Here is a 20,132-nt window from a genome sequence, read left to right as displayed (position 1 = left end):
TCCGCTAAACAGGCATAGTTACTTTGGACGGATCCTCTCCCTCTGAAAGGGGCCTTATACGTTAAAAGACCGTGTTGCTGAAAGTAAAATAATTGTGTCCCTCGGGTTCCTGTGAAGTCTAGTAGGTTTTGTAGCTTTGGATGGAACTTCTGTGTGAATTGCACAGCCATACACAAACAGATTAATGGCATCCAAATGGTTAGCACTTTGTCATGTGAAATGTGCAATTAAGCATCCGATGAACAGAAGTGTGATTACCCAGTGGGGATTGTGACAAACCAGAGAATTTTGCAGCAACATATAATTTCATTTGGACAAGCTTTGCATTTTAAGCGTCGAGGGACCAAAAATAGCTCCATGCACTTTTATGTAACATCCCCCCACGTTCCCATTCGTTCTCCTCCTTTTATCATTTTCTTCTGCTTCAGAATATTCGGATTAATTGCTTTCATTTCAATTCATATTCCATACAACAGGAAAGGAAGGGGGGAGAAAAAAAAAAAGAACTATTTGTATGTCATGGGTTAGAAAATCGCACAAAGCCCCATTTTTCTGCAAATGCCAAATTGTTGCCGATGTTTTTGTTCCAGCGATGAATGCAATCGTTTTCATACATCGGATGAAGTTCCCGACTCTCGCAACTGGAGAAACGCATTCAAATGTCATTTTAGATTTTATTTGTAAGACAAGTTTGATTGCTGTGTGTCATAAATATGAATTCATTCTGTAGGGTTGCATTATTTTACATCTTCTCTCAGGATCCTAAAGTGCATTGGTTTTACCAATTCCCCCATTTTCTACCTGCAACACATTTGCTGTGCAGTTGTTGTTTTTTTTTTTTTTTTTTTCTATTATTTTTAATAGATTGGATACAAGGCATTGGTTATATTTAACCACTTAAAGGGGTGTTCCAGTCATTTTTAATGTTTATTAAAAGTCAGCAGCTACAAAAAGTGTAGCTGCTGGCTTTTAATAAACATACACTCACCTGCTCCACGTTCCAGCGATGCGCCGGCCGGGGGGCTCCGCTCCTCTCCCCCCCCTCTCCGGCCAGTGTCTTCATTCTAAGTGTGGGCACCCGGCCGTGACAGCTTTCGGCTTCACGGCCGGGCACCCACTGCGCATGCGCGAGCGGCGCTACGCCATCCGATTGGACAGGCGATCGCCTGGGACCTGTCACGTGTCCCAGGCGATCGCCTACAGGGAGGGGCTGCCAAAAGGCGATCTGACTATTCGCCTTAGCAGCCCCTCGGCGGAAGGAGGAAGTGGGACAGGAAGTCCCACTTCTCCTGAAGCCCCCACTCCCCCCCCCCAAAAAAATTACATGCCAAATGTGGCACGTAAGGGGGCGAGGAGTGGATTAAGCGGAAGTTCCACTTTTGGGTGGAACTCCGCTTTAAGGAGCGGGAGGATTTGCCCCCTTAAAGGGGATGTAAAGGTAAAACATTTTTTCCCTAAATATCTTCCTTTACCTTAGTGCAGTCCTCCTTCACTTACCTCATCCTTCCATTTTGCTTTTAAATGTCCTTATTTCTTCTGAGAAATCCTCACTTCCTGTTCTTGTCTAACTCCACACAGTAATGCGAGGCTTTCTCCCTGGTGTGGAGTGGCGTGCTCGCCCCCTCCCTTGGACTACAGGAGAGTCGGGACACTCTCTACGTTGCAGATGGAGAAATAAGCTGTGTGTTAGTGGGCGTCCTGACTTTCCCGTAGTCCAAGGGAGAGAGCGAGCACGTCACTCCACACCAGGGAGAAAGCCTCACATTACTGTGTGGAGTTACAGACAGAAGAACAGAAAGTGAGGATTTCTCAGAAGAAATAAGGACATTTAAAAGCAAAATGGAAGGATGAGGTAAGTGAAGGAGGACTGCACTAAGGTAAAGGAAGCTATTTAGGGGGGGGGGGGGGAATTGTACCTTTACAACCCCTTTTAAAGGGGTTGTAAAGGTAAAAAAAAATTCACCTTAATGCATCCTATGCATTAATGTGAAAAAACATCCGACGGTAAGGCCCCCCCCCGAACCCCCGTTTCACTTACCTGACCCCTCGAAAGTCGCGCGCGCGTCCACGTGATCCTTTTCGGTTCCCAGCCTGGCCGTTGATTGGCTAGGCTGGACGGATTGATAGCAGCGCAGCCATTGTCGGTCGTTGCAAAACTTTCTGTCACACCGTATTTGCGCAGCGGTCTTGCAAGCGCACTTTTTTGGAAAAAATGTAATGAAAAAATAAGACAACAGTAAAGTTAGCCTAATTTTGTTTTATATTGTGAAAGATAATGTTACGCTGAGTAAATTGATACCCAACATGTCACGCTTCAAAATTGCGCCCGCTTGTGGAATGGCGACAAACTTTTACCCTTTAAAATCTCCATAGGCGACGTTTAAAAAATTCTACAGGTTGCATGTTTTGAGTTAGAGGCGGTCTAGGGCTAGAATTATTGCTCTCGCTCTACCGATCACGGGGATACCTCACTTGTGTGGTTTGAACACTGTTTCATATGCAGGCGCTACTCATGTATGCATTCGCTTCTGCACGCAAGCTCGACGGGCGCATTTCTGGCTCCTAACTTTTCTAGCTGGCTCCTAGATTCCAAGCAAATTTTTCAAGCCCTGGTGTAAACATAACTGTACTTTTTAGATACTTTTTTTGTGTAGCTGCAAATAGAAGGCTGTGAGTAGGGGTGAGCTCAGACGTGTTTTGGATCCTAGTCCGAACCATCCCACTAGGAAGCTGTCACTGCACAAAGCCAATCATAAGCGGGCGAGGCATTCCGCTCCCTACAGCTGCACATATACAAGGAGCAGCTTCGGGGCGGGGAATGCCTTGGCCACTTATGGCTTTGTGCAGTGACAGCTTCCTGGTGGGATGGCCCCGGTGGGTTTGGACTAGGATCCAAACAAACCTGAGTGCGTTCTTGTTGCCAGTATTTTAATAAAAGCGATACTGATATGTTTTTTCTTTTTGTTTTTTAGGTTAACGAAGGCAGCAAAAATGTGAGACTGGGATCTCTGATTGCGCTTCTCGTGGAGGAAGGGCAGGACTGGAAACAGGTTGAAATTCCGACCATTCAGAGTCCGCCATCACCAAGTTCGCTCCCCGTGGCAGCTGAGGCAACCCCGTCCCCAATGAAGGCTCCTGTTCAGCCTGTCAAACTTGGGTATGATGTTGGGAAAGAACGCTGTGGTTGTATATATGCTTCTGGCACTGTTTCCTGACACAGGAAAATGTAGCTTTGTATGAATCAATGTCATTTGAATTATATCACATACATAATCTCCCATTGCAAGTATTATAGAACAGAGATCCAGTATAGTATATGCTTGTTTTTTAGACAGATAATCAATATACTCTCAAAATGGACCCATCATCAGATATGTTTTCCTGTTCAATGCATGCAAGCTAAAGTGATACTAAACACTGGGGCCCGGATTCTCGTACGAGTTACGCCGGCGTATCTCCAGATACGCCGTCGTAACCCTGAGTCCGAGCCGTCGTATCTATGCGCCTGATTCTTAGAATCTATTACGCATAGATTTCTATTGGATCCGACCGGCGTAAGTCTCTTACACCGTCGGATCTTAACTGCATATTTACGCTGGCCGCTAGGGGCGTGTACGCTGATTTACGCCTAGAAATATGTAAATCAGCTAGATACGCCAATTCACGAACGTACGCCCGGCCGACGCAGTACAGATACACCGTTTTACGTTAGGCTTTTCCTGGCGTAAAGTTACCCCTGCTATATGAGGCGTACCATTGTAAAGTATAGACGTCGTTCCAGCGTCAAATTTTGAAAATTTTGCGTAAGTCGTTCGCGAATAGGGCTGGCCGTCATTTACGTTCACGTCGAAAGCATTGGTTTCTTGCGGGTTAATTTGGAGCATGCGCACTGGGATACTTTCACGAACGGCGCATGCTCCGTTCATAAAAAGCGCCATTTACGTGGGGTCACATAAAATTTATATAACACACGCCCACATCTACCACATTTAAATTCGGCGGGCTTACGCCGACCTATTTACACTACGCCGCCGCAACTTTGGTTTGGGAATACGACACTTGCCTGTCAAAGTTGCGGAGGCTTAACGTAAATAGGATACTTTACGCCCGCACAAAGATACGCGGTTCTACGTGAATCCGGGCCACACTGTTTAATTTATATTGTCCTTATTTCTATTTCTATGTGGATGATGGCACTGTGATTAATTTACCAAAAAAAAATCTAAGTACCTTTTTCCTAATCCATGGCTCGACTATCCCCAGGCGCCAGGTCGCCATTGGGACCAGAAGTATCGACTTGGCACCTGGGCTTCTGCCCGAATGCTTCCCACACTCTGCACGCCCACATGTGGGCCCAGGACCAGTTATAGTGACACTTTTAGTATTGTGTATCACACTTTATTGAGGTATCTGCCTGTACTTCTGCTGATCTTAAAGGGGTTGTAAAGATACAATTTTTTTTCCTAAATAGCTTCCTTTACCTTGGTGCAGTCCTCCTTCACTTACCTCATCCTTCCATTTTGCTTTTAAATGTCCTTATTTCTTCTGAGAAATCCTCACTTCCTGTTCTTCTGTCTGTAACTCCACACAGTAATGCAAGGCTTTCTCCCTGGTGTAGAGTGTCGTGCTCGCCCCCCTCCCTTGGACTACTGGAGAGTCAGGACGCCCACTAACACACAGCTCCTTTCTCTATCTGCAATGTAGAGAGCGTCCTGACTCTCCTGTAGTCCAAGGGAGGGGGCGAGCACCACACTCCACACCAGGGAGAAAGCCTCGCAATACTGTGTGGAGTTACAGACAGAAGAACAGGAAGTGAGGATTTCTCAGAAGAAATAAGGACATATAAAAGCAAAATGGAAGGATGAGGTAAGTGAAGGAGGACTGCACTAAGGTAAAGGAAGCTATTTAGGAAAAAGACATTGTACCTTTGGGAATACCCTACGACCGTGTCGTCTGTCGTTTTGTATAATAACACAGGAACGTCATGGACCCAGGAGTTACCCACTTCTTCCCTCGTCCACCAGAATCCAGCAGACTCGTCTCGTGGCCGCTCAGATGTGTGAGAATCACAAGTGTTTATTTTAATTGGTGCCCTGAGCCAGCTGCTGGAGATGAATCCTGCGTCTCTAATGACGCGCGTCCAGCTGTCTCCTACTTCATTACGCTCTTGTGCAGGACACAGACCCGGCTAGCCCAGGGCGGCGCCGGCGAAGCTCGGACAGACGAGCTAACGGAATAATCGCGCCGAAAAGGTCAGCGCCGTGGTGCCGCCAGTGGCTTCTCCCCGCTGTCTGTATGCAGCACGGGTGGCATATATGCTAAAATGGACTAAAATTGTGCTTTCTGCGTCAAGACATATCTGGGAAGTTATAATGTAATGTGGTTTAGTTGCGTTCTTTAATGTTCATTTACCCACAGGATCTTCACAGTCTGATGAGCTTCACGGCCATGTAGCAGAGCTTAGAAAACAAAGAAAAGAGCATTTGTTATTCTTCCTTTTAACGTGGCTCTAAACCTCAGGCATGAAATATGAACAAAGTATATCCCTCTTTAGTGTGTACTTGTCTTAATCCAGAGCATTTAGGCTGCATTCACACCTAGGCGTATATACGCCTGAAGCGCGACGCCGCTGCCGCCCCTAATACGCTGGAGGGGTGATTTTACATGGTCGGCTATGGAGATGGTTCACATCTCCACGCCGAGACGCCTGAAGCTCAAAAGAAGTCCCGGACCCTTTTTTTCGGGCGGCTTCGGCGTTCGGGCATAGCCGACCATGTAAAAAAATCACCCCTCCAGCAAAAAACACGTCGCGTTCTGTCGCCGCAAATCGCGGGACAAAACGCCTATTTGATGTCGCCGCAATACGCGGCAGATCACCTACGCTGAGGTGTGAATGGAGACTAAGTGTAATTTTTTTTCTGCTGCTTGGTTTCTCTGATGGAAGCATGAGTCACTTCTGGCAAGTTTTCCTGACACCAAGAGAAAAAAGGTGTCATGGGGAGGGACCTGCAGCTGACTGACAGCCTCAGTTCTGTTCCTGCGTGTAGAGGGGGGTCTTCCCTCCAATCAACTCTCGGTTCTCACTGAGCTCTGCAGAGCGTAACTTCAGCTTCCCGCACCCTTTTTTCTGACAACTCAGACAAGCTTTATAAATTCTGGTCTTTGCAGGGATGAGGAGAAGACTGCAGATCACCTCACTTGGTACTGTATATGTAAAGGTTTACAGCAACTTTAATTTTAGCAGGGGTTACCTGAGACCCAATAATTATTTCAAAGGGTGACCACAGACCGTTTTTTGACTGCAGTTAATTTTTCCTATTGGCAAAAACAAGAGATGTAGCTGATACCAATTCACTCTTGTAATGTGTTCCTAAATGAGTCACTAAGCCCAAAAAATGTTTGGAGATGCTGGTCACTTGGGTGGGTTGGAGATCGCTCTAAAAAGGTATTTACATGCCTCATTTTTTTTAAAAGAAGTATGCTATGTGTGCTATGCCTAGCTCTAATAGAGGGGCTGGCCGGGATGTAGGGAATTGGGGCCAGATCCACAAAAGGGATACGACGGCGTATCTACTGATACGCCGTCGTATCCCTGTTTCTAACTATGGAACTGATCCACAGAATCAGTTTTCCATAGTTAGGCAGAATATCCGACATGTGTAAGGGACTTACACTGCTGGATCTTAGGATGCAGTACGGCATCCGCCGCTGGGGGCATTTCGTGTCGAAATGCCGCCTCGGGTATCCAAATTAGCACTTACGGAGATCCACAAAGCTTTTCAGCTTCGTTTTTTCTCCGTAAGTTTTAGTTTGCAATTGTAAAATTAGGGCTGCTTTTACAAAGTGTAAACTGTTTAGGCCTTGTAAAAGTAGACCCTTCTTACCCGCGACGCTGTTATTTTTATTTTTGTTAAATTTTTTATTCCCCGCCGTATCTTTTTTTTTTTTCCCCGATGCAACTTTTTTTACCCGGCGCGATTCACAAAACTCGGCGTAACGTAAAACCGCTCCTATACCGCGGTAAAGATGCAGCTAGCAGGACTTTTGGTGCGCTCCTGCTAGCGCACCGCTTCAATGTGAAAGCCTTCGGGCTTTCACATTGAAAACTACAGGGCATGATTTTTCATGCGGTATATCAGCGCTATTTTTAGCGCTGTACCGCATGAAAAACGCCCCAGTGTGCAAGGGCCCTAAGTCTTGGCCCTCCTGTTTTGTGTCCAGCACTCTATGAATGCACTTATTACAAATGTAAAAACCTGGAAAAGGGCCTAATCTATCCAAAGCAAAAGAAAAAAAAATGACTTTAGAGCTTATAAAATACATGCGCTTATGATGTATTGTTTTGTATCTGTTGATAGCTACATGTCCATTTGTTTTCTGTTTGCAGATTCCGTATAAGCCCAGCAGCTCGCCACATTTTGGATACACATGGGGTGGACCCAAAAAGTGTGGTTGCATCTGGCCCCCGTGGGATAATCACAAAAGAGTAAGTTCTTCTGGTGACCATTTTCTGGTCCTGTTTCAATCATTTGATAAATCTACATTGGCATGCACCAACATATGCAGCAGCGCTGTACAGTGAACACTGAATTATTCACATCAGTCCATGCTTTACGTCTTATGTAACATAGAGCGAAATGTGTAAAGTGCAGGTGATTCCTAAAGTGACCCTGTTGCAAAAGGAGATATTGCAAAATAATGGTATTCCGTGATATTCTTCCCTATGAAAAAAAGGGATCTAAAAAAAAAAAACCCTCACCTGTGCACCCCGGAATTGTGACATGACCCCTGACGATGTTAGACATGACATCAGACATTGCTGACGAAACACGTCAGGTCCTGTGATGTGTGTCACATCACTTCCGCCGCTCGGAGCGCAGGTGGAACGTGGACGGCGTCGCTGCCATTTCCTATGAACGCGTTTTTACCTTCTGTTTTGTAAGTGCATCTCGTAATTTTAATAAATTGCCTTTTGAACGGTACTACACTATGAGGAGCTTCTGTTCTTGTCGTCTTGATATTTACACCATATCCATTTGGCTATCGTGCTAATCTCTGAGCTGCCGTTTTTGGATATTCGTTTTTTCTGCTGAATTTGACTACCTGTCATGGGTGTCCATTTCGTCCTGTGAGTAGGATATATATCTAGAAGTTGGTGGAAGGAGACGCACTTTCTGGAGACATTGGCACTTTGTTTTGTCACGTTTGATGAATTAGAAGAATTTATCAGCACTCTATGTGGGATCATCTAATCGGTTGTGGATTATTGGACTTTTATATCATTAGTTACTTATTACTTACCACTATTTGTTATTACACTTTAACGGTTTAGTGCGGTATGAAATCATAGGGCCAGATTCAGGTACAATGCAATACGTTACACCGCTGCAAGTTTTACGGGCAAGTGCTTGATTCATATCCCTCCGCCTAATTCAAATGGGGCGTGGATCATTTAAATTAGGTGCGTTCCCGCGCCGAACGTACTGCGCATGCTCCGTTTTGAAATTTCCCGCCGTGCTTTGCGCGAAATTACGCCGCACCGACGTGATTTTTTGAACGGCGATGTGCGTTACGTCCTTTCCTATTCACGGACGACTTGCGCAAAAAAAAATAAAAAATTAAAATTCGACGCGGGAATGACGGCCATACTTTAACATGGCAAGTCTAAATATAAGCCAAGAAATAGCAGCTTTAACTATACGCCGGAAAAAGCCGAAGTAAGAGAATGCGACGGCCGCGCGTACCTTCGTGAATCGCCGTAAACAGCTAATTAGCATACCCGACGCGGAAAACGACGCAAACTCCACCCAGCGGGCGCCAAAGTATTACACCTACGATCCGAAGGCGTACGCCTGTCGGATCGAAGCCAAAAGCCGTCGTATCTTGGTTTGAGGATTCAAACTAAAGATACGACGCGGCAAATTTGAAAGTACGCCGGAGTATCGGTAGATTAATCTACTATTGATTTAATATTAATCAATTGTATATTTTATATATCTTTGTATTTATGAATAAAGTATTTTTGTAAATTTTCTAACAAAGAATTTGTGCTTTCTCATCACTATTATTTTGTAAAAACACGCACCGCAAATTATCCCCTTTCCTTTCCTATTGGAAAAAACGTTATCTACCTATTTGGGATTAGGTGCCGTTTTTCTTGGGTGAATCTTTACATTTTGGACCATATTTATACACTTCACAGTACCTGAGCTGTTAATCTTCACTTTCTTCAAGAGAAACGATGTCCACAGAATCTGATTGCTGGTTCCCCGCCAAGTTCTGTGGTTCCTTTTTGTCGGGAGAACAGACCAGGCAGGATTCCTCGGCAAGTTAGCTCTTCAAGAGAGTCGAGATCGACAGCAAAGGTGGTGGGAAAGGTAAGTACAGTGGAACCTCGGATTGCGAGTAATGCGGTTAACGAGCATTTCACAATACAAGCACTGTATTCCTTTCTTTCCAAGGTGCCCTTCTTTTTTTTTTTTTTTTCTAGTTTTGTGTGGCTGTTCACTTGTCTAGCTTTTTCAGGTAATATACCTTACCACATACAGGACATAATCGTAGGGAATAAGAACATCACCTACAGACTTGGCACATTTATCTGGCGATGGTAGATGTGTTTTGGCAGTGCATTTTTTTTTCTTTTCTAATTTAGGCCGACTTGGATGAAAACATCTGTACTCGGTACAATTTGGATAACAGTTGAATCATCCGCTGTTTATTTTTTGAAATCTTTACAAGTCTGGGAAGATTTGGTCACCTCTCTCTGCAGTGGTGACAAAACTGGCTGTATTTTTAGAATTATCTGAGTGGTGATAATGACTTGTCCTCAGGAGAGTAATGATGAAAGTGACACGTTCCGAAACGTGCAGCTTAAAATATCTCATAATTATAATGTTGGGACTCTTCATGACAATTTCTCGTGTTCCTAATTGCCTGCAAATCTTTCACTATGAGTGTCGGGTCCGAGAGAGCGGGTTTTGTAACTGATGACAACTCCTAAAGTGTTTTTAAAAAAACTCCATTAAAGCATTTTCATGATGCTGAGCTGGCCACAGAGTGGTGGAATCTAAAGTTGCCAGTTGGCCAAGCTTGTCAAAGCATTCCTGGGAGACCGTCATGGGAGTTCATATGCATTAAGGTGAAAAACCATCTGTAGTGCAGCAGTCCCCCAGAGCCCCCCTTTTACTTACCTGAACCCGATCCACTCGCGCTCTCTCCCTCTTATTCTTCCACTCGCGCTCTCTCCCTCTTATTCTTCCACTCGCGCTCTCTCCCCCTTATTCTTCCACTCGCGCTCTCTCCCCCTTATTCTTCCACTCGCGCTCTCTCCCCCTTATTCTTCCACTCGCGCGCTCTCTCCCCCTTATTCTTCCACTCGCGCTCTCTCCCCCTTGTTCTTCCACTCGCGCTCTCTCCCCCTTATTCTTCCACTCGCGCTCTCTCCCCCTTATTCTTCCACTCGCGCTCTCTCCCTCTTATTCTTCCACTCGTGCTCTCTCCCTCTTCTTCCAGTCGCGCTCTCTCCCCCTTATTCTTCCACTCGCGCTTTCTCCCCCTTATTCTTCCACTCGCGCTCTCTCCCTCTTATTCTTCCACTCGCGCTCTCTCCCTCTTATTCTTCCACTCGCGCTCTCTCCCTCTTATTCTTCCACTCGCGCTCTCTACCTCTTATTCTTCCACTCGCGCTCTCTCCCTCTTATTCTTCCACTCGCGCTCTCTCCCTCTTATTCTTCCACTCGCGCTCTCTCCCTCTTATTCTTCCACTCGCGCTCTCTCCCTCTTATTCCTTCACTCGCGCTCTCTCCCTCTTATTCTTCCACTCGCGCTCTCTCCCTCTTATTCTTCCACTCGCGCTCTCTCCCTCTTATTCTTCCACTTGCGCTCTCTCCTTCTTATTCTTCCACTCGCGCTCTCTCCCCCTTATTCTTCCACTCGCGCTCTCTCCCTCTTATTCTTCCACTCGCGCTTTCTCCCTCTCATTCTTCCACTCGCGCTCTCTCCCTCTTATTCTTCCACTCGCGCTCTCTCCCTCTTATTCTTCCACTCGCGCTCTCTCCCCCTCATTCTTCCACTCGCGCTTTCTCCCTCCCATTCTTCCACTCACGCTCTCTCCCTCTTAGTCTTCCACTCGCGCTCTCTCCCTCTTATTCTTCCACTCGCGCTCTCTCCCTCTTATTCTTCCACTCGCGCTCTCTCCCTCTTATTCTTCCACTCGCGCTCTCTCCCTCTTATTCTTCCACTCGCGCTCTCTCCCTCTTATTCTTCCACTCGCGCTCTCTCCCTCTTATTCTTCCACTCGCGCTCTCTCCCTCTTATTCTTCCACTCGCGCTCTCTCCCTCTTATTCTTCCACTCGCGCTCTCTCCCTCTTATTCTTCCACTCGCGCTCTCTCCCTCTTATTCTTCCACTCGCGCTCTCTCCCTCTTATTCTTCCTCTTGCGCTCTCTCCCTCTCATTCTTCCTCTCGCGCTCTCTCCCTCTCATTCTTCCTCTCGCGCTCTCTCCCTCTCATTCTTCTTCTCGCGCTCTCTCCCTCTTATTCTTCCACTCGCGCTCTCTCCCTCTCATTCTTCCACTCGCGCTCTCTCCCTCTCATTCTTCCACTCGCGCTCTCTCCCTCTCATTCTTCCACTCGTGCTCTCTCCCTCTCATTCTTCCACTCGCGCTCTCTCCCTCTCATTCTTCCACTCGCGCTCTCTCCCTCTCATTCTTCCACTCGCGCTCTCTCCCTCTCATTCTTCCACTCGCGCTCTCTCCCTCTCATTCTTCCACTCGCGCTCTCTCCCTCTCATTCTTCCACTCGCGCTCTCTCCCTCTCATTCTTCCACTCGCGCTCTCTCCCTCTCATTCTTCCACTCGCGCTCTCTCCCTCTCATTCTTCCACTCGCGCTCTCTCCCTTTTATTCTTCCACTCGCGCTCTCTCCCTCTTATTCATGCTCTCTCTTTATTTTTTCTTCTCTGTTGCACTCTTTCATTCGTTTGCGCTCTATCGCACATATTGTCACCAGTCTGTCTTTCGCAGCCGTTTTCTCTTGCTCCCACTCTAGTTGTGCACTTTTTCATGCGCTCTTTTTGCATTTTCTCTCCTTTTTGTGCTCTTTCAGATGCTCTCTCTCTGCAATTTGTGCTCTGTCTCCCTCACCCTAAAAAAATGTAAATATACATTATTGGCGGGACCAACTGAAGCGTGATTTATTGGTGGGATTGGGGATGGAAGGCAGAACTCCTAGGACAATATAATAAAACGATTCTTTCTCTCACCCCTTTTCTGTTGCTTTAATGTGTCTGATGTTTCTTCGGCATACAATTACTTATATTTGGAATACATTTACAAAGATGTTCAAGCAATTGTTTGTCCCGATTCCTCGGTTCTGAGAATCTGAATATCTTGTCACGTGACAGTCTGTAGAGACACAGTTCTGGTTACTGAGTTCTTGGTCCTTACGGCCCATAACCTCTCCCCACAGGATTTGTCATGTGTCACAAAGATCTGACCATGCAAGATAAGCCATTTGGGGTCACTGCACTCATATAACCAGATCCTGTAGTGTTCTCCCATATGGTCTCTAATGGCTCTTAAAATGCTCTCATGAGACGCATACAGCAAACGCAGTAACTGTCTCCAATAATATTGATGAAAATGCAGCATTTCTCTTTATTAGAAAAAGCTTTTTGGCCCGTTTGTGATGTCACAGATTACCAGTACTTTTATAACACTGCATTCAAAGGAAGATTGTCCTCGTTGCTAATCGTGACCAGTCACATTGTTCCCATTTTTGGGTATTACATTGATCGCTTGACACCTAATTCTATGATAATGACCCAATGTGTGGCATCTTTTACACTAGATGAAATATGTTTAGATGTTTCCCATGTGCCTTTTTTAACCACTTCCCGACCTCCTCATGTACATATACGTCAGCAGAATGGCACGGACAGGCACATCCACGTACCTGTACGTCCTCTGCTTGACGTGGGTGGGGGGTCCGATCGGGACCCCCCCCCCGGTACATGCGGAGGTCGGGTCCGCTCGGGGAGCGATCCGGGACGACGGCGCGGCTATTTGTTTATAGCCGCTCCGTCGCGATCGCTCCCCGGAGCTGAAGAACGGGGAGAGCCGTATGTAAACACGGCTTCCCCGTGCTTCACTGTGGCGGCGCATCGATCGAGTGATCCCTTTTATAGGGAAGACTCGATCGATGGTGTCAGTCCTACAGCCACACCCCCCTACACTAGTAAACACACACAAAGTAATCCCCAAATGTTACAGCGCCCCCTGTGTTTAACTCCCAAAGTGCAACTGTCATTTTCACAATAAAGAAAGCAATTTAAATGCATTTTTTGCTGTGAAAATGACAATGGTCCCAAAAATGTGTCAAATTTGTCCGAAGTGTCCGCCATAATGTCGCAGTCACGAAAAAAATCGCTGATCGCCGCCATTACTAGTAAAAAAAATAAAAAAAATAAAAATGCAAACAAGCTATCCCCTATTTTGTAAACGCTATAAATTTTGCGCAAACCAACCAATAAACGATTATTGCGATTTTTTTTTTACCAAAAATAGGTAGAAGAATACGTATCGGCCTAAACTGAGGAAAATTTTTTTTTTTATATATGTTTTTAGGGGATATTTATTACAGCAAAAAGTCAAAAATATTGCATTTTTTTTAAAATTGTCGCTCTATTTTTGTTTATAGCGCAAAAAATAAAAACCGCAGAGGTGATCAAATACCACCAAAAGAAAGCTCTATTTGTGGGTAAAAAAGGACGCCAATTTTGTTTGGGAGCCACGTCGCACGACCGCGCAATTGTCTGTTAAAGCGACGCAGTCCCGAACTGTAAAAACCCCTTGGGTCTTTAGCCAGCATATTGGTCCGGGGCTTAAGTGGTTAAGTTGTACATTTTGGTCATCTCTGCATGGTAACTGCATTACAAGTACTTCATTTTGCCTTATTTATTTTTCGCCTGTATTTATTTCTGATTATTTTATTTCTTTTTTTTCTTACCTTTTTTTTTTACTATATACATATTTTGTGGTTGCAAATACATTATTAAAGGGGTGTTGGAGTATTCTAAAAGATTGATGCTAAAGAACCTCAGTGCCGGCTTGAAACATAAATCCAATGTGACCGGGCCGGTGACATCGATTTTATGACCATTAACAAGTCGTGTTACTTTCGAACGTCTTCAGGTTAGGTAATTGCCCAGCAAACCATTAATTCATGTTTCCTCGAATCTGCAGGTGCTTAACCCCCCCCTCCCCCTCTTCTTGATGCTTCTGGGACCCCAGCACAATAAACTGGATGTGTTCTAGTTGCCGTGGAAACATGCCAACCGTTTCATTGGAAACCAGAATCTTATGACGGAGTCCTTCCCTTTATTTTTTTTCTGGTTCCCCCCCCCCCCCCCCTTGTTGAAAATGTGTTTGTTTGATCTTCCTAAACAGAAAATTGTTGCACGATTTGAATTTATTTTTAGCCGCCGCAGCCCTGCCCGCTTTAGTCGTCACTTTGATGTTCCACTCGCTGTCACTTGTTTCCAGGTTAACCCTTTCAGTGCCACACAAAGAGCTAGCGTTTTATATGGGCATGCAAGGTTTCTCCCTTGTCCGGTCATCAAAAGGTTAAAAAAAAAAAAAATGTTTTTATGCAGAAATTGTGGAGCATTTGTTTTGCAGATGGGTGCAAGCTCGGCGTCGGACTCAAAAGCTCTCTGAATTAAACGCCTCGGGGGTCCAGTGTTACTTCTAGATGAATTAGTAATGAGCGGGAGAATGTATTTTTAGGATCCGTTAAATGCATACTTCACTGTCTATTTCTGGGAATGTATGGCCTTTTTATTTATTTACGTTATTTATAGAGCATGCACCACTTTACAGCTATATACAGTGTGTGTATGTGTATATATATATGTGTGTGTGTGTGTGTGTGTGTGTGTGTGTGTGTGTATATATATATATATATATATATATATACACACACACACATGTGTATAAGCGGAGTTTTTCAGCACATTTTTTTTTTTTGTGCTGAGAAAGCCCCCCCCCCGGCTTATACTCGAGTCTCCCTGCCTCACTGTGCCCATCTGCAGCCTCGAGCACCTGATCTCCCAGCGCTGTGACATGCAGACCAGTCGGCGGCTGTCCAGTGTAACAAAGCCCCGCCTTATCCTCGCCCTTGTCCGTGATAGGCGAAACACTGACTCACTGATGGGGAACTGAATCGGTGTTCCATCACGGACGAGGAGGAGCTTTGTTACACTGGACAACCGCCGGCTAGACTGCATGTCACAGCGCTGGGAGATCAGGTACATGAGGCATGCAAGTGGGCACAGTGAGGCTGCAGATGGGCATTGTTGACCCTCTTTGACCCTCTTTTCCAAAATGTATTTTGTATATGGAAATGTTACAGTAGTAGAAGTTGCCACAGCGGGGTCTGGACTGGTGCGGGGCAACTAGCAGACAGTACACATGGTGTGAAACATGGGAACACTATAGCAAAGATGAGCTGGGACCATAGAGAGAGAGGGATGAGTGACAGAGGATCAGCAGAGCTTGGGGACCAGAGCAGGAGAACCTAGCGGATGTCACATGTGGGCAGCATGGGGGCAATATAACGGTAGGTGAGCGGATACTAGAGAGAGTAGGAGCAGCAGAGCTCGAGTTACTACTAAGCGGGCGGATCAGCATAGCTGGGGGTTACTACTAAGTGAGGTATCAGCAAAGCTGGGGGTACATCTGAGCAGGGGATCTGCTGAACGAGGGTACTGATAAGTTGGGGACTTGCTCAACAGGGTACGAAAGAGGCGGGGATCTGCTGAGTTGAGTTATTACTGAGCCAGGGTTCTACTGGGCTCCTTGTAAAAAAATTGAAAATCAACTCAAACAGAGCATTTGCCAAGCTTCAATAACGCCTCAAAACAGCATTGAAGCATCAAAAACACAGAAAAAAGCATGTTGAAGTGTTAGGTGCTTTAATGTGTGTTAAAGTCGAAGCAACTGTAAATGAGCCCTAAAGCACACGGGGCTGTCTGTTTTGACGGACTCCGCTTGCTCTGCAGGGATCGATCCGCTTATCCCTGCTGTGCCGGCGGATGACAGGTCTGTCTCTGCTCACTGTGCAGGGACGGACCTGTCAGAGCCCCATTCTCCTCTATGGGGGTTCGGATGAAAACGGACAGTCTGTCCGTTTTCACCTTATCCGATCTGCCAGACGGATGGAAAAAAGGGTTTCCATTCGTCTGAATTTAGCGGATTACAGGGTATTTGATGTCAGCCGACATGTCACTGATGATATCCGTCCCTCCATAGAGGTGCATGGAGCATTAGTTCAGGTCCGTCTGAAAAACTGACAGGTGGACCTGAACGGTCCGCATGTGTGAGAGAGTCCTAAATGTTTTTCTAGTTTTACATAAAGCTGGGGTTGGTTAAAACCAATGTTGGATTTGTTTGGTGCTTGTGGGGAGTCCCTATCTTGCAGTTGTATTCCATGGTTGTCACCCTGTTGGTGTCGGTTCACACTACAGCGACATTATAGTCGGCACGACTTTGCGAGGCAGCTTCGAGGCAACTTCGAGTTGCCTCCAGGACAGGAAACTTTGCCAGTGTCGAGGAATCTAGTAGACCGGACTGTGTGACTACACAGAGGAGACCAAACATGTATGTAAGTGAAATAAAAAGGTGTTTATTTACAAGGTGACATACATGTGAAAACCACCAGTGCGTAATTAACAGCAAATAGTATGTACAAATCAAGGGGAGATACCGTAATCGTAAACAAAGCCAGGCCGAGATCATACACCATGGGAAGTCAGCAGATGGGTGAGGATGGGAACCCAACAGAGCAGGGAGAGGATGGATGGACAGGCTGCGGGGCAGGAATCCAAGGTAAACAGGATCCAAGGAAAACCGGTAACAGGAAGGATAGGTCCAGGATGGGCTAGGGATAGGGATCAGGAGCAGGGTCAGGATTGCAGGCTCAGGGTCCGGATGGTTGAAAGATACCAGGGCGAGGTATGCTTGCACTCGCCGGGTATATATAGAGGTGTGTTAATTAAGTTCAGGTCACACCTGAGCGCAGGAAGGGCCACATGCTCCATACTGCTAGGGTCCATCCGCTGGTGGAGACCAGTACTGCGTCCCAAGGGTGATATAACACCAGCAGGGAGAAGTTCTCCTGACAGTTTGGAACGGTCAGGAGACACCTGCTGGTGAGACGCAGTACTGCGAGCCAGGTAATAAACAGCACCAGCGGATGGAACCTTTCCTGACAGCCAGTGGCCAATCAAACAATAATCAGCTCTGTGGGAGGGAGGGGTTTGCCTGAGAACTATTTTCTCTTCCTGTAAAGTTGCTTCAGTTAAGACAGAGATCCAACTTGGAGGCAACTTCCATTTAAATCAGTGGGTACAAGTCGCCTTGAAGTAGTACAAGAACCTTTTCTGAAGTCGGAGCGACTTCAGTAGTGTGCATTAAGACGGCTCTCATTCATTTTAATGTAATTTTTCATGTCGCGTGACTTGGGGCGACACAAGTCTGATCCCAAGTTGCGCTAGTGTGAACCGGCACTTAGAGCATTGCCTATGAAGACTACAAGTGGCTATATTAACACACATTACGCAAGCGTTATGCACAATTGCCTGATTTGGTCAGATTTAGGCAAAATTTGGGTAATTTATAGTTGGTGGGGTTGAAGGACCTCATATGGATTGCATGAAAAGTGAGTAACCCAACGAGAAACTTGGTATTTCTCGTGATTTCAAGCTTTCTTTGGAAGCATGAGCGCCATTGTCACCCAGGGATATCCAAGAAAAACCACAGTTCGCTCTATGGAACATGTTACTGGACAGCTGTGGCAGTGTATATATGAAGGCCTTTGACCAGAGTGTCTCATCCTTTGTTAATTAAGAGTGACCTGAAGGGTATGGGGAGTTGGGAGGGAGCACACATGCTGATTCCTAAGCACCTGCTCCGGGGAAGGCCATCGTTCTTTTCTTGTAGCATCATTAAAATGACACTTTATAATATCCACTCCAGTAGTATTGTCCAAGGGTTGTGTGCAGTAAGCTCTAGATTTAGAAATAATGCTTTGTTGTGGGGGTTGCGTTTGAGAAGACATGTTAGCTAAAACAACAATGGCCAAGAGATATCCATAAGCCTCATCAAGGCTCAACAGACTCTCTAGAGCCAAAGGCAAGAATGTCTTCCTAATGACTCTGAAACACCAGCAGGAGCAATGGTTATCCCGTAACCCATGCCGCATCATCACAGCGGCAGAGATTAAATAATTATAAAGCAATTTCGAGATGTAAAATCAATCTGTGAATTGCTAATGTTATGGCAACCCCAGTAAATCCAGAAGGTCCTCTGTTTACCATTCATCTGGGTTTTCCGTGTTCCCTTGTGTCAGGTTTCTTATAGTACTTCCAAAGACTTCTTGTTACATGAACCCAGGCTTAGGTCTTCCTCGTGTTCAAATCTTTTGTAGATAAGGTTACCCTGGTTTCAGAGAGAGGGAAATGCTAGAATTGGGGGGGGGGAATATAAAGTTACCCCTAGGGGCTTTGTGTTGCAGCAATGAGTGAATAATGAAAATAAGATTTGTAAAAAAGTATACATTTTATTGGAATAAACATGATGATATAGGATGGAAAACCGCCATCTAAAAAACTCAGAACATGGGCTTACAAAAAAATCAATAAAACTGGTACACAATTATATGATCAAACAAGGTAGAATTGAACAGTACTGTATATATTCCACTATGGGTGCAAAAAGACCCAATGCGCTTCGACCTTAAAAGTAGCGGTCTTCAGGGGGCAGTTTTTTGCACGCCCATAGATCCTTTAAAGGAAACGCATGTATATCAATGAAGATTGTTACATGGCAACCAACAAGGGGAGGCACCTGCACACCCACGTACATGTGTATCGCACATGCGTGTGCATGATCCTCGCACGTGTATATAGTCTTCATTGTTAGAGGTTGTATACTACTTACCAAGGTAGGTGTCGGAAACCGAGACCAGCCGGTGAACCACGCCGCCAGGAGCAGACCGTTCGCGGGGTACAAGCGTGAGAGGAAAGAGGTCATGAAAACATGGACCAAAAAAAGAGGTAAATAGAGGGCCACTCCCAGGCCTACGAGAGGCCACAACCTGCGACCCCGTATTTGCACAAAGAGCGCGGGGGGGTTCCGGCAGGGATGGTGGAGGAGAAATTGGGGAATGCTTGGCCTACATTTTTTACTACCTGAAAAACATTTCAGTAAATAAGGATACTGAATTCCTATGTCCGATTTCATATAGTACTACTGAGGCGAATGAAAATCTTTTTAAGGTTTAGATCGGTGTAGCCAAGGTTGCAATGGTCTCGGAGAGAGTAGTGCTGCTAAAATTGGGTTACAGTTGGCTTTTTTACAAGCTCCATGCCCTTTAGCAAATGATACCAACAAATCTACGGATTTAGCCAGTAGGGAAGCCCACTGCACAAGATGAATGATGGGGTGAGAATTGGAACGAATCAGCGGATATTTGGCATTCCCTGAAATACCAAAGTGTTTGCCCGAAAGCAGTGTTAAAGGGGTCGTAAACAACTTTTTTTCCCTAAATAGCTTCCTTTACCTTAGTGCAGTCCTCCTTCACTTACCTCAGCCTTCGATTTTGATTTTAAATGTCCTTATTTCTTCTGAGAAATCCTCACTTCCTGTTCTTCTGTCTGTAACTCCACACAGTAATGTGAGGCTTTCTCCCTGGTGTGGAGTGTCGTGCTCGCCCCCTCCCTTGGACTAGGACTAGGTCTCGGCTCTTCACGGCGCTATACAGCGCCTGCGCACAGACTAGGAGCTGACTGCGCAGGCGCCGTATACAGCCGAGTCCTACTCCGGCTATTTTCGGAACATGTGACGCGCCATAGCCGGACGTAAATCATGTTCCCCTCTTCATAGGAACGCCTACTCCCCGCGGGAGTCTGAAAAGAAACTGAAGGATTAAACGGTAAATACAGCGCAAAAAAAAAAGGCATACTGTAGCTGACGCTAGTATGCTGGATGGGATGGTACATAGATGTTTTTTAGGGTGAACCTCCGCTTTAAAGAAGGGGGGTAGGGGCCAGAGAAAGAGGGGTGAAAGGTCAA

The 20,132-nt window shown here is 45.8% G+C and overlaps 1 protein-coding gene across 1 annotated transcript in view; it reads left to right on the top strand.

Moving 5' to 3' along the window:
* The window catches only part of PDHX (pyruvate dehydrogenase complex component X), a 141,330-nt gene that overhangs the window by 45,875 nt on the left and 75,323 nt on the right, over nt 1–20,132 (top strand). The window contains exons 4-5 of the mRNA XM_040328088.1: nt 2,973–3,157; nt 7,388–7,486. Coding sequence (XP_040184022.1) covers nt 2,973–3,157; nt 7,388–7,486 — 284 coding nt within the window. The remainder of the gene's footprint in view (nt 1–2,972; nt 3,158–7,387; nt 7,487–20,132) is intronic.

This window comes from Rana temporaria, chromosome 11, assembly GCF_905171775.1.
Source record: "Rana temporaria chromosome 11, aRanTem1.1, whole genome shotgun sequence".
Classification (NCBI taxonomy): domain Eukaryota; kingdom Metazoa; phylum Chordata; class Amphibia; order Anura; family Ranidae; genus Rana; species Rana temporaria.
Note: the sequence above shows the minus strand (reverse complement) of the source record. Positions and strands in the feature narration are given on the sequence as shown.